This window comes from Mirounga leonina, unplaced genomic scaffold, assembly GCF_011800145.1.
Source record: "Mirounga leonina isolate KUSES-001 unplaced genomic scaffold, KU_Mleo_1.0 Mir_171, whole genome shotgun sequence".
Classification (NCBI taxonomy): Eukaryota; Metazoa; Chordata; class Mammalia; order Carnivora; family Phocidae; genus Mirounga; species Mirounga leonina.
In genome coordinates, this window is record NW_023270436.1 from 22,079,350 (window position 1) to 22,091,606 (window position 12,257).

General features: G+C 63.3%; 2 protein-coding genes across 5 annotated transcripts; one reads left to right on the top strand and one right to left on the bottom strand.

The window, feature by feature from the left end:
• Positions 1–2,159: 2,159 nt before the first annotated feature.
• On the top strand, positions 2,160–7,730 carry GAS2L1 (growth arrest specific 2 like 1). 3 transcript variants are annotated; one of them, XM_035017304.1, is made up of 6 exons: positions 2,160–2,280; positions 3,044–3,893; positions 5,259–5,366; positions 5,455–5,551; positions 5,650–5,821; positions 6,378–7,730. In XM_035017304.1, exons 2-6 carry the CDS (start codon positions 3,150–3,152, stop codon positions 7,411–7,413), a joined length of 2,157 nt encoding a protein of 718 aa, XP_034873195.1. In that variant the 5' UTR covers positions 2,160–2,280; positions 3,044–3,149; the 3' UTR covers positions 7,414–7,730. The 3 variants fall into 3 exon arrangements, with proteins under 3 accessions (XP_034873195.1, XP_034873196.1, XP_034873194.1); XM_035017305.1 differs by having other exon boundaries at positions 3,242–3,893; XM_035017303.1 differs by having other exon boundaries at positions 2,160–3,893.
• Positions 7,731–7,891: 161 nt separating this feature from the next.
• Positions 7,892–10,665, bottom strand: RASL10A (RAS like family 10 member A). Of its 2 annotated transcripts, XM_035017307.1 has the most exons (4): positions 9,967–10,665; positions 9,424–9,528; positions 8,792–8,916; positions 7,892–8,521 (listed from the first exon to the last, which is right to left on the bottom strand). In XM_035017307.1, the coding sequence occupies exons 1-4, from the start codon at positions 10,183–10,185 to the stop codon at positions 8,254–8,256; spliced, it is 717 nt and encodes a 238-aa protein (XP_034873198.1). In that variant the 5' UTR covers positions 10,186–10,665; the 3' UTR covers positions 7,892–8,253. The 2 variants fall into 2 exon arrangements, with proteins under 2 accessions (XP_034873198.1, XP_034873199.1); XM_035017308.1 differs by lacking the exon at positions 9,424–9,528.
• Between the last annotated feature and the right edge of the window lie 1,592 nt (positions 10,666–12,257).

Consider the following 12,257-nt stretch of genomic DNA (forward strand, 5'->3'; position numbering starts at 1 on the left):
AGGAATCAAACTCCTGCACAGCTACTGACCGCACACATCCCTTGCCCTCTCTGGGCCTCAGTGTCCCCACATGGTAAGATGAGAACACATAAAATCATCCTACCTCATGGGATTATTTTGAGAACTAAATTACTTCATCTCCACACCTTGCTCTTCCCCCTGAAACCGGAGTTCCCTTGCCCCATCTCCAGCAGCCCTTTCTCCCAGGTATCAGCTGTCCCAGATCTGGGAGTCATTCTTGACTCTGTCCTCACATTCACACCCATTCACCAGCATATCCCATTAGCTCTCCCCTCAAATACAGCCAGAATCCACCATTCTCCACCATCCCCACTGGTAGCACCTGGTCTCCTCGGGGGTTCCTGCCCTGCCCACCACAGCAACCACAGGGAACCGGTTGAGACCTAAGTCGGGTTACACCCCTCCCCTGCAATAAATCCCTCCATGGCTCACATGTCCCTCCAAAGAGATATGGCCCACAAAGCCTTACTCGCTCCGCCCCCCAATCTCTCTATCCTCATCCCTCCCTCCACCCCAGCCTCACAGGCCTCCTTACTCCTTCTTGAACAACCACATGCCCACCTCAGGGCCTTTGCACTGGCTGTTCCCTCTGCATGAAACACTCTCCTTCTAACCATCGACACGGTTCCTTCCCTTAGCTCCTTTCCTGACCACTGATTTAAAACTGCAGCCTCATCCCACCCCACACTTCCAGGCCACACCCCCTGGCTCCACCGCTCTCTCTTCCCTAGTGCCTCATCCCTGTTTCAGCCCAGGGGCTGCCTCCCGACCGCACTGTGAACCCTTAGAGCTGGCTGTTTCCTTCCCCACATTTTGCTCTTGGTTCCCAGTGCCAGAAGAGACCCAGCACACAGTAGGTGCCACCTAAGTGTCAGGCATTACTATTACTAGTTACCGGCCTTCCTCACTCTTTGTGGGTAGGAGTGCTGAAGGAGAGGGTAGATCAGAACCTGCACCACTTGGGTATCTAGGACACTGGGCTGTGAGCCCATGAGTCATGAGGACTCAGTGAGATGATGCACGTGATCAGGTCTGGCACACAGTAGGTACTCAACAAATGGCCCTGATCCTTGAATGAGGATATTCCCATTATAGCCAGGTTCAAACCCGGACTCCACCAGCTGCTCTCTTGAGCCCGTCTGGGCAAAAGAGAGTCCCTCCTAGAGGTGACTTGACTAGTTTAGGTCAAGGGCACAGAGCAGGCCTGGTACACAGGAGGAGCTTTATGAAAGCTCTGAGACTTGGCTATGGGTGGTGGTGCTTCCCCCCAGGCTGGCCAGGCCTGGCCAGCGAGGCTGCAGCCCAGCCAGGCCTGGCCTCCCCGCCCAGCCAGCAGCAGGGGGCAGGATTTCCCGGTGGTCCCAGCCAGGTCCTTCCTCTGCAGTTTGAAAAGAAACCAGCAGCAATTAACCCTCCGGAGCCAAACCGACCCAGGCCACTTCATTATCCTCCTCTCCCCTTAATTCTGTGCCTGACCTGGGCAGCCAGAGGTGGTCGGGGACGGGCCTCCCCACAAAGGGCAGGGGCCAAGTTGTCAGATCCGCAGGCCTTAGCCACCTGCCTACCCCTCTGAGCCTCAGTGTCCTCATCAGAAAGACGGGTTCTCTTAACCTCAAGGTTAAAGATGAGCATTCAAGTGAGGAGTGGCACGCCAGGCGGGCAGAATAGGCCATCCTCCCCCTCCATGAGGCCTGCCCTGCTGGTAGGAAGCTCGCACCCGGAGTCACGCTGGCCTCACTTATCTGACCTAGGAAGGTTCACTCCAGACGGAGGTGACTTTGCAGCCCCGGTCCCTATCGCTTCCTGAGTTCTTCTTGGGAACAGGCCGTGCGGCCCTCCCGAGGAGGCAGCTCTCCGGGGAAGGGGTGTAATTAAAAAGGCCCAAACCTCCCCAGGAGTCCAAGGAGGTTTGGAAGGGACCGCAGAGACCAGCCTGAGCGGGGATGGGGCGTCCGGGCTGGTGGGGTCGCCTGGGGGCCCTGGTCCCGCCCCCACTCCAGTCAGGAGACTCCAGCTCCTCCCTCGGTCCGCCTCGCCAGCCCCGGAACACCTCTGGCCCTTTAAGAGCGCGCGGCCCCGCCCGCCCCCTCGGGCCGGATCCGAATTCCAGGGAGGCGGGGCGGAGACGGCGGGCGGGCGGGTGCGGAGGCCTCAGCCGCGGGACCGGATCGCTGTGGCTCGGGCGGCGCCTCCCTGCGGCGGCCCGGCCCCGCTCGGCCCCGCCGGGGCGATGCTCCCCGAGGCCGCAGGATGAGCGAGGTGAGCGCGGGGACCCCCAGCAACCCCTGCCTGGCGCGCACTCACGGGTACCTGGCAGCTGCGGCCTCCGTTCCCCGGGGCTGTGTGACCTTGGGCGGCCCCCGAACCCTCTCTGGGCCGAAGCCGAGAGGCCAGCGGGGGCTGTTAGAGGCCCTTCCGAGTCCCGGCCCCGCACGCACCCGGTCTGCGGTGCTGGGGAGGCTCCTCGGAGGAGGCGGGGCCTGGCTCCGGCACCCCCGGGGCTGCCCCTGGCTCTTGCGATCCGCAGCGCGGCTCAGGTCGGCCTGGCTCTGCCACGCACTGCTCTGCGACCTTGAGCGAGCCCTTGCCCTCTCTGCTCCTCAGTTTCCTCATCTGTAAAATGGAGATAAAATCACTAACACTCAGCCCTGGGCAGGGGCATTGCGGTTACTGTTACTGCTGTTATGTCGTTGTTATAATGACACAGTCCTTAGGGAAGGGGAGCTGACGGAGTACCCGGGACTTTCGCAGAGGAGGTGGGCCGAGTACCAGCCCTGAGTGATGGCCCTAACCATTCCTGCGGTTGGGACCCGGATTCCTGGACAGGTCCTGCCTGTCCACTGTGAGTCCACGCCTGTGGGCTGCATCTCTAAGGCTCTGCTTTCCACTTACCATGGGGGGCAATAAGGATGCATGTGTGCCTGCCAGGGAGGGAGGATTCAGCCAAGTCCCCCACCACCCCCCAGAGGGAAATAGCAAACATTTACAGATACTAAGTCATTCATACAAATTATCTCATTAGGTCCTGCAAGGAAGGTACTATTATTGTACCCATTTCACAGACGAGGAAACTGAGGTACAGTGAAGTTTCTCACAGCCAGCACACAAAACCAGGCATCTGGCCTGAGATGACTGGCGAGTTGCAGGTGGTCAGCGGCTTAGTCTGTACTGAGTGCTTCCTGGGTCCTCACAGCAGTCCTGTGTCCCTGCCCACCCACAGTGACTCGGCTGGCCCGAGCATGGCGGACCCCGTGGCGGGCATCGCGGGTTCGGCAGCCAAGAGCGTGCGGCCGTTCCGCTCGAGTGAGGCCTACGTGGAGGCCATGAAAGAGGACCTGGCCGAGTGGCTCAACGCCTTGTATGGCCTGGGTCTGCCCAGCGGTGGTGATGGCTTCCTGACGGGGCTGGCCACGGGCACCACCCTGTGCCAACATGCCAATGCTGTCACCGAGGCCGCCCGCGCTTTGGCCACTGCCCGTCCAGCCCGCGGGGTGGCCTTCCAGGCGCACAGTGTGGCGCCTGGCTCTTTCATGGCCCGCGACAACGTGGCCACGTTCATCGGCTGGTGCCGAACAGAGCTGGGCGTGCCTGAAGTGCTCATGTTTGAGACGGAGGACCTGGTGCTGCGAAAGAACGAGAAAAGCGTGGTGCTGTGCCTGCTGGAGGTGGCGCGGCGTGGGGCCCGCCTCGGCCTGCTCGCCCCTCGCCTTGTGCAGTTTGAACAGGAGATCGAGCGGGAGCTACGTGCTGCACCCCCGGCCCCCCATGCCCCCACGGCCGAGGAGGATGCCCCCGAAACTGCCACCCCAGAAGGGGCTCCCGCCCGCGGGCCCCGCATGACACCCAGCGACCTGCGCAACCTCGACGAGCTGGTGAGTCCGCCAGTGAGGGCGCGCGCCCATGGCCCTGCCTTACGCCCGCACCGCGTGCCAGGGACGGGACAGCCTGTCCCATGGGGTGGTGCACATGTTGAGCATCAAGTGTATACCTGGCCCCAAGGAGATGGGCACCACCCAGAGAGGGAGAAGTGCTGGGGGAGGGCACATGGCCCCGCTGGGCCAGGGATAAAATCTGAACTGCACTGCATGATCTCCCCGCTTCCTTTAAGGGCTCCCCGTGCACCAGAGAAGTGCTGTATACTCCCTCATCCAGGGGGCCGCATGATTTGACCCCTTCTGTATGTACTCGAGGGCTAGACAGTTGCATCCACATCACAGAGCTTGAGGTTTGAGTGGGTGCCTGTGACCCTTGGCTCTGAGCAAGATGCCCGGCACACAGTAGGCTCTCGGTGAGTGCCGAGGGAAGCTCCCCAGGGCTCTACAGGCCCACGCACTCCCCCCGCAGCCCTGCGCACATCACCGATCTGGGAAGCCAGGCCCAGAGCTGCTGCTAGGAGCCAGAAGTCCTCTTAGGAGGACGGGATCAGCTCTACTGTGAGCACAAGAGGTGCCAGACCGTACCCCCAGCTCCCTCCTCCTCTTCTCGGGACCTAGGTATCCCTGCCGCCCCCGCAGCCTGGCCAAGAGTTTCCTTCTTATCAGGAGGTTAGGACTATGATGTGCCTATCCCAGAGGGGGTAGCCGGTTGGCCATGGGCAGAGGCTGCCACCCCACCCCTGTCTTGGGCCAGGGTCACCCGATGCTCCACCTGCTCATTTCCTCGGGCTCCACTGTGGGCTGGGAGGCGGGCAGGGCCGCCCACATAGCCAGCCTGGCAGCTCCTGGCCTTGGCGGGGGCATGTGGGTAGATGTGTGCTTGCTGGGCGTGTGGCCTGTGTGTGTGTGTGTGTGTGTGTGTATACACCCACCCTACACGTCTGCGGCACCGATGTGGTGTGGGTCCCCTGCACTCGTGTCCCACGGCCTGCCTCCTCCCAGGACCTGGCCTCCCTGTGGGGCCTCAGCCTCTGTGAAGTAGGTGAAGGGGGAGTGAGGACGGCTTCCAGGACTGCCCCAGGCTCTGGGGCTGGAGGGATGCGCCTCACTGGGGTCCCAAGCCCCCACCTGACCACAGCGCCACCATCCTTTCCTGGTCAGCTCCCTGACCTCTGACAGCCAAAGGGGAAGGGGAGCTGGGGAAAGGTCAAGTGTAGAGCCCGCACCCAAGGCTGGGGCAACGCAATCCGTGCCCCGTTTCCCCGGAAGGACCTGCTTCCTCCTAAGCCTCGAGCTGCTGACATCAGGCCCCAGGAGGAGGGACTGGATCCCTGACCACCAGTCTCTCCTGTCTGACCTCAGGTGAGGGAGATCTTGGGCTACTGCACCTGCCCAGACCAGTTTCCCATGATCAAAGTCTCGGAGGGGAAGTACCGCGTGGGAGACTCCAGTCTCCTCATCTTTGTGCGGGTAAGAGCTCGGGGCGGCCCTGCAGGCCCACGGGGGGCTGCCGGGCCCATCCGACAGGCCGTGACCTGCCCACGCTGGGCTCCCACAGGTGCTGAGAAGCCACGTGATGGTGCGCGTGGGTGGCGGCTGGGACACTCTGGAGCACTATCTGGACAAGCATGACCCGTGCCGCTGCTCGTCCTCGGGTCAGTGCCCATGGCGGGGGCGGGGGGGCTGGGCGGGCAGAGCACTCGTGTCTGTGGCACCACCCTTCACCTGCCACCTGTTCTCTCACCCCCCGCAGCCCACCGCCCGCCCCAGCCCAGGGCTCGCACCTTCTCCCCACAGAGGGTGTCGCCCACCCCCAGCCCTCGCGCTGGCAGCCCAGCCCCTGGGGGCGAGCGACGGAGCTCCCGGCCAGAAGTGACGCCCATTAGCCTACGCACCTCAAAGGAGGGAACAGAGACCCCCCTCAGGTGAGAGGCAGGACGGCCAAGGGGTGGTGGGGGGTGGTGAGGGGTCCCGAGGGTGGCGGGGGGGTGCGTCCGCCCTGGCCTGGATGACGAAGGAGCCTGTGCTCCAGAGTGACTCACACCCTGGGAAAAGTTCCCGTGGGTGGGGGCAGGCCTGGCTTCCTATCTCCATGGCAACCCAAGCAGCCGAACAACACAGCTGGGGCAGGCCCTGGGGGCTGGGTGGCGGCCAGTCCTACCCGCTTCCCCTGGCCTGCCTAGGAAGCCGGAGGCCTGGGGACGGGGAGCTCGGAGCCTGGCTTCTTCCGCTGCCTTGGGGCGGGGGGTGGCCCCGGCTGCCGGAAGCTGCTGCCGAGTCCCTCACTTCTCTCTGGAAGTCCCCAGGAGGACCGAAGCCCTTGACAGCCCCCACCCCCACCCACCCACCACCACCACAGGTGTCTTCCCCGCCCCCAACCACTTGGCTGCTTGTTCCTTCCTCTCCCGGCCCTTTCTGCATGTCAGTCCTGTCTCTGGATGCCCCATCTCTCTCTCTCTCTCTCTCGTTCCCCTGCCCCAGGGCCCGGGACCAGCTGCCCCCCCACCCCCGCTCCCGCCGCTACTCCGGGGACAGCGACTCCTCAGCATCCTCAGCCCAGAGCGGCCCCCTTGGTGTCCGCGGTGAAGACTCAGGCACCGGCCCCCGCAGGGAGCGGCCCAGCCAGCGGCTGACCACAGGCACCCCGGCCTCCCCGAGACGGCCCCCCGCCCCGCGCAGCCAGTCCAGAGACCGACTGGATCGGGGGCGGCCCCGTGGGGCCCCCGGAGGCAGGGCAGCCCAGCTGTCGGCCCCCAGCCCCGCCCGGCGGGCCCGGAGCCAGAGCCGCGACGAGCAGGCCACGCTGCTGGTGCGCAGGGACCGAGACGGGCAGCACTCGTGGGTGCCCCGGGGCAGGGCCAGCAGGGGCTCGGGCAGGAGCAGCCCCCAGACTGCCCGGGCTCGCAGCCCTGCGGCGCCCCGGCCTCTCCGGGTCTCCAGCCCCACCCCAGAGGCGGGCGCCACACCGGCCAGTGCCTTCCGCACCCCGCTACAGCTTGACCCGAAGCAGGAGCAGCAGCTGTTCCGGCGCTTGGAAGAGGAGTTCCTGGCCAATGCCCGAGCCCTTGAGGCCGCTGCTGGCGGGAGCCCCGCAGGACCAGCCTCTGACCCAGCTCGGGCCCCAGACCCCTCAGCTCCTGACTCGGCCTACTGTTCCTCCAGCAGCTCCTCTTCATCCCTCAGCGTCCTGGGTGGCAAGTGTGGCCAACCTGGGGACTCTGGCCGGATGGCCAATGGGCTGCCCGGGCCCCGAGGCCCAGTCCTGTCCAGCTCTTCTGATGAAGGCAGCCCCTGCCCTGGTGTGGGGGGCCCACCAGACGCACCTGGAAGCCCCCCGGCTGGCCTGGAGCTCCCAAGGACCTGGGCACGGGGCCGGATGGACACACAGCCAGACCGAAAACCCTCACGCATCCCCACGCCTCGGGGCCCTCGACGTCCATCTGGATCCACAGAGCCTGGGTCCTGGCATGCCCTGCACTCTGTGAGCCCAAGGGCAGAGCCGGATTCCTGGATGTGATGAAACAGCCCAGTTGCCCCCTCCCCACCCCCGGCCCCACCCCAGGCCCACATTCCTTCTCTTCCTTTTCCTTCGTGGCCTTAACCCCTCTGCATCAGGGAGCCCCCCCACCCCTGTCTCTCGGGTACCAGACCTCATGGGACCAGACCCCTTGGGACCACATGGCACAATGGGACCTCTGTCGTACATTCCGGTTGGGGGATGAGCGTTGCTATTTAATTACTAATATTATTGAATGCCTTAGAGGAGGCCAGTGAGGACCCCTCCTGAGGTCCTGTGGCCCTGCAGAGCCTGACAGTAAAGTATTGTTCCAGCCACTTGTGTCTGCTTCTTGGGATCAGCCTTGGGGCCATCACACCTTTTGGGGAACGCTTATTACATGTTGGGATTCAGGCATTAGGTGCCAGGGAGCAATGCCTGGCAGCTCTGACCTCGAAGCTTGAGACCCTGCGGCCCATCCGAGAAATGGGAGGTGCGCTTGCATTGTTTTCCCCTTTATTACCTCCCGAGAGGTGTGACTTAAGAGTTTGTCCAGTGAAGCCGCAGGAGCAACCTGAGAGCTTCCAATCAGAATAACCAAGTCCAATGGGATTGTAACCCAATGAGGCCCCAGAAAGGACTGCTTGAGCCCAATGTAGCCTGGGGCCTGGCTAGGTCCAATGAGGCTCAAAGAGAGTCCTGTCGCCCAGGAGACTGACTGGGAGGTTTCCTCATCCAATCAGGGAGGAGACTTTGTCCTGTCCAATCCGAGAGAAGTTGGGCAATTTCGTCCAATCCAGGTACCCGGTTGTTCCAATCAAACCACCCTCCCCCCACCATCGGCGTCGTCGTCCAGTTCAGTCACATGAGGCTGCAGCGCGCCGGGTGCAGCGCCCCCTGCAGGCGCAGGGCCGGGTGCGCAGGGCGCGCGCGCACCAAAGCGCAACGCAGCAGCTCGCGGAAAAGACGCAGCACGTGCCAATTGTACTTGGCGGAGCACTCGAGGTAGCCGCAGCGCCAGCCCCTGCGCACCAGGGCGGCCAGAGCGCGCCGAGGCCCGAAGCGCAGCCGCTGCCGGTCCCGCTTGTTGCCTACCACGAGGATGGGAGCCTCGGGTGCGCCCGCCGGCCTGTGGGCCAAATGAGGACGCGGGCTGCCGTGCCGGACACCCCACGGCCCGAGACCCCTCCCCCCCAGTGGGTATATACACTCCTGTGGCCAAAGACACCCCCCCCCAAGGAAATACCAGACCCGAGGGGCCCAAAGACCCCATAGCTGGCAGGCCCGAGACCCGGCCAGGACTGGGGAAGAACCCACCCACTGCCCTTGGGCAAAGGCCCAGCCAGTCTGGCAAAAGCTCCCCTCCTCTGCCCACACACACCTGTGGCCGCGTCCCCACCTGGTCTCCGAGATGCGCTGCCGAAGCGCCTTCACGTAGTCGAAACTGTCCGGGCTGCAGATGTCATAGACGAGCACGAAGGCGTCCGTGTCCTGCAAGCTCCAGTCCTTGGGGTCTGGCCACTCCTGGGGCGGGAGGCCAGAGTTTGCCAGAAGACCCTTTCTCACTCTCTGACTGCCAAACCCTCTGAAGGGTCTTGACGCTAAACCCACAGTTCATCCTCAGGCCCCGGCCGGCCCCACCCCTTGTGCGCCATCTCCCCCCACCAAGCTCCCTAGGCCCTTACGGTCTTCACGGTGGCTAGGGTAAAAATTTCTAACCCGGGCCTGAAGCCCGTCAGCTACCAGCCCTCCTCACTCTCGGCCTCCTCTCGGCCCACCCCCTAGCTTCCTCCTTCCAGCTTTCCAAAGCTCGGCTCGGGGCCCCTTGAGCCCTCCCTCCCTATTTACTACAGCTGCCTCTAAGCCCTGGGCTCCCTATTCCCCAGGCCCTCGGAGACCATGGATTATGGACAGCTGTACACATTCGGGCCTCCCCCGCTAAGCACATGCTGTTCCTTCCACCTGGCAGGCTTCTGCCACTTCTTTTAATCAAAACTTCACTCATCCTTCCAGGGTCAGCCCCAACGTCACCCCTTCCAGGAAGCCCTGCTTAATTCTGCATGCTCTTTCCTCTTCACCTCTCGGAGGCCTCCAGCTCCAAGAATTCAAAGTCTGTCCTGGACTTCGCACAAATTGCTAAACGAGTCACAGGAATAAGGGAGCAGAGAATGACCGCCCTAGAAAGTACACCTGTGTCTGGCCCCATCCTCCCCCCACTGAGGCTCTGCCTAAGGCCCCAAACATACAGTGCTCACCCTCAGGGAGACACAACCATGCTTGCCGTGCACTGATCCAGAGCCACCAGCGGAGGCAGGCAAATATACAGGCACTTTAGGCGAGTGAGAAAAAGCCGCTTTTCAAAATCGCAGGGCCTCGGGCCTGATCTTGGGCAGCTCCAGGCCGTCAAGAAGGAGAGAGACACACACAAACCCCCCAGGACACGTTCATCCTTCAATCCATGAACACAGTTGGGCACCCCGGGGCTGTCCAGGCAGACACGCACGTGTGCACCGAGCACCCGTCACACATACACACACGCTGTTACACGCCCCTGCCCGCCCCTCGAGCGGCTACCTCTGGACCCCCGGGGTTCTGACCCGGACGAGCGCCGTCGCCGTCGCGGATGCTCAGGTCGTAGACCGCGCCGTCGAGCAGCACCGCGGGCCGGTAGAGGCGTGGCCCGTCCGTGGGCCGGTGGCGTTCGGGATAGTCACCGAACAGGAACTGGCGGATGATGGCCGTCTTGCCCACGCCCGGGGCGCCCAGCACGGCCACCCGCAGGCTGCCCCCCATGGCCCGCGCGCCCTGCCGCGCCCAGCGCTGGAAAGCCTCATGGGCCAGCGGCGCGCCGTGAGCCCCGCGTGCCCTGCCCGGTGCGCTCTGGCCCCGCGCTCCTCATCGCCGCCCGGAGCACCGTGGGCCGGGAGAGGCCGGGCCAGAGGACTGAGCGGGCGGTGGTCGGAGGGCAGACAGACAGCCGAGCAGGCCGACGGAGGACGCGCGAGCAGCTCCGGCAGGTGCCGAAGCTCGGGAGAGAACAGACCCCGCGCGCCGAGCAGACACCGCCTCCGCCCCGCAGCGCGGCTGGAGGCGCCGCCGGCAGCGCGAGCACCGAGGTCCGACCTTCTGGCCGCGCGGGTCCCGCAGCGGATCGGGGCGCGGGGGCGGCGCTGCCCCTCGGTGCTTCCGTCCCCCCGTCCTTCTGTCGCTCCGGCGCCCTGAGTCGCCGCCCCAGCCAGCGGCGCGAGCGAGCGAGCGAGCGGAGCTTCCCGGAGGCGGCGATGAGGTAACCGCCGGCCCGCCCCTCCCCACCTCCCCCCTACCCGCCCGGGACGCTCCTCCCGGGAAGGGTCGCGGGAAGGTGACTGGGGCGCAGGGAGCCGGGGGAGGGATCCAGCCCCCTCCGTGTCCCGCGCTCCTCTCACCCGCTCCAAAATAGAAGTCCCTTCCCGCCCACGTCCGCGTCCGCTCCTCCAAACACCTTTCCGGCAAGCTGGCTCCAGACAATCCCAGCCCGCTGGAGCCAGGCCGCCCGGGTCGGATCTACAGCCCCAGCTGTGTGACCTTGGGCGAGTCTCCGCGCTGCGCCGGCTCTCTGCTCCGCAGCCATCAGACGCAGGCACCTTGCTTGAGATCCTACTACGTGCTGGGCCCTTTACTAAGCTGTTGCCTAGTGATCACTCAATCTACAGCCTTATCCTGGTTATCTCCGTTTGAGAGAGGAAAACAGGCCCGGGAGGGGGCTCTCCAAGGTTGGGGGGCAGTGGGCGGCCCCTGACGCACAGCCTGTGGTCTCCTCTGAGGAGCCCTCCCACTTTGGTCCTGCACACAGAGGTGAATGTCCAGCATGAAACAATATATCAGGTGGCCGTCATACAGGTGGGGCTGGACAGAGTGTGCTGAGCCTGGTACACACCGGGTCACAGAAGCTCAGCCCCGAAGCCCTGTCCCAACAAGGCTGAAAGATCCAGAAATTGGTCAGCATCACCTCTGTCACTGCTAAGGCCAAGTTTTCTCCACCTGTAGCCTGTAGCTTCCCTCGAAGCCCAAATTCCCCCTTCCCTGGAGCTAGTGAGAAGCTCCTTCACCATTACAGCTTGGAAAGTCTGGGTTTGTCCAGCCCCCATCCTCTGATTCTGCTTGCCTCCTCCCTGCAGAGGGGGGCTCTCCCGTTTCTCTGACCAGATGCACAGGTACAGACAGCTCTATGTTTCTGCACTGACCAAGGTTTTCACTTGGGTGTCTCTTCAACAAGCATTCCCAGTCTTAAAGCTCACCGGAGAGGCAGGGAGGGAAAGAGAGGGAAAAATCCTACCTTAGGAGAGTAGGTTCTAGAACACATGGGATCCAGGAATTGTAGGAGTGTAGAGTGGGCAGTGGAGGAGAGAGGGGAGCTTAACCCTGAAGTGAGGAGAGGGTGCATCCTCCAGGGAAGCAGGTGATGGCAACAGAAGGTTGTGTACTGGTTGTGTTTTCATCTTCCCATACTGGGTCTGCTTTCACTCTTCTCCTCAGCCACTAGGGAGCTCAGAGCCAGACTTGTGGCTACCTCTGGCAGGTGTTCCAGGTCTTCAAGCCCAGTGAGTGGGGGACTACTGGCTTCATCTTCCTTTCCTGCCATGATTCTTTCCCTTCACCCAACTTCCCTACTCTATAATATTTCAGACTTATGGGTTTTGTGAGCTGCCTCAATTCCTTTGGCGAACAAGGCTGAGCATAAATAAACTAAGCTCCCCTTCCGTTTTGGCATTCAGGAGGGTGCGGGGCTGACATCAGGACAGTCTTCCTTAAGGCCCTGGGTGGGACCCGCATCTCTGACTGGAGCACCCTCTCTTCTCGCTCCTTGGGAACAAGACCACCCTTGG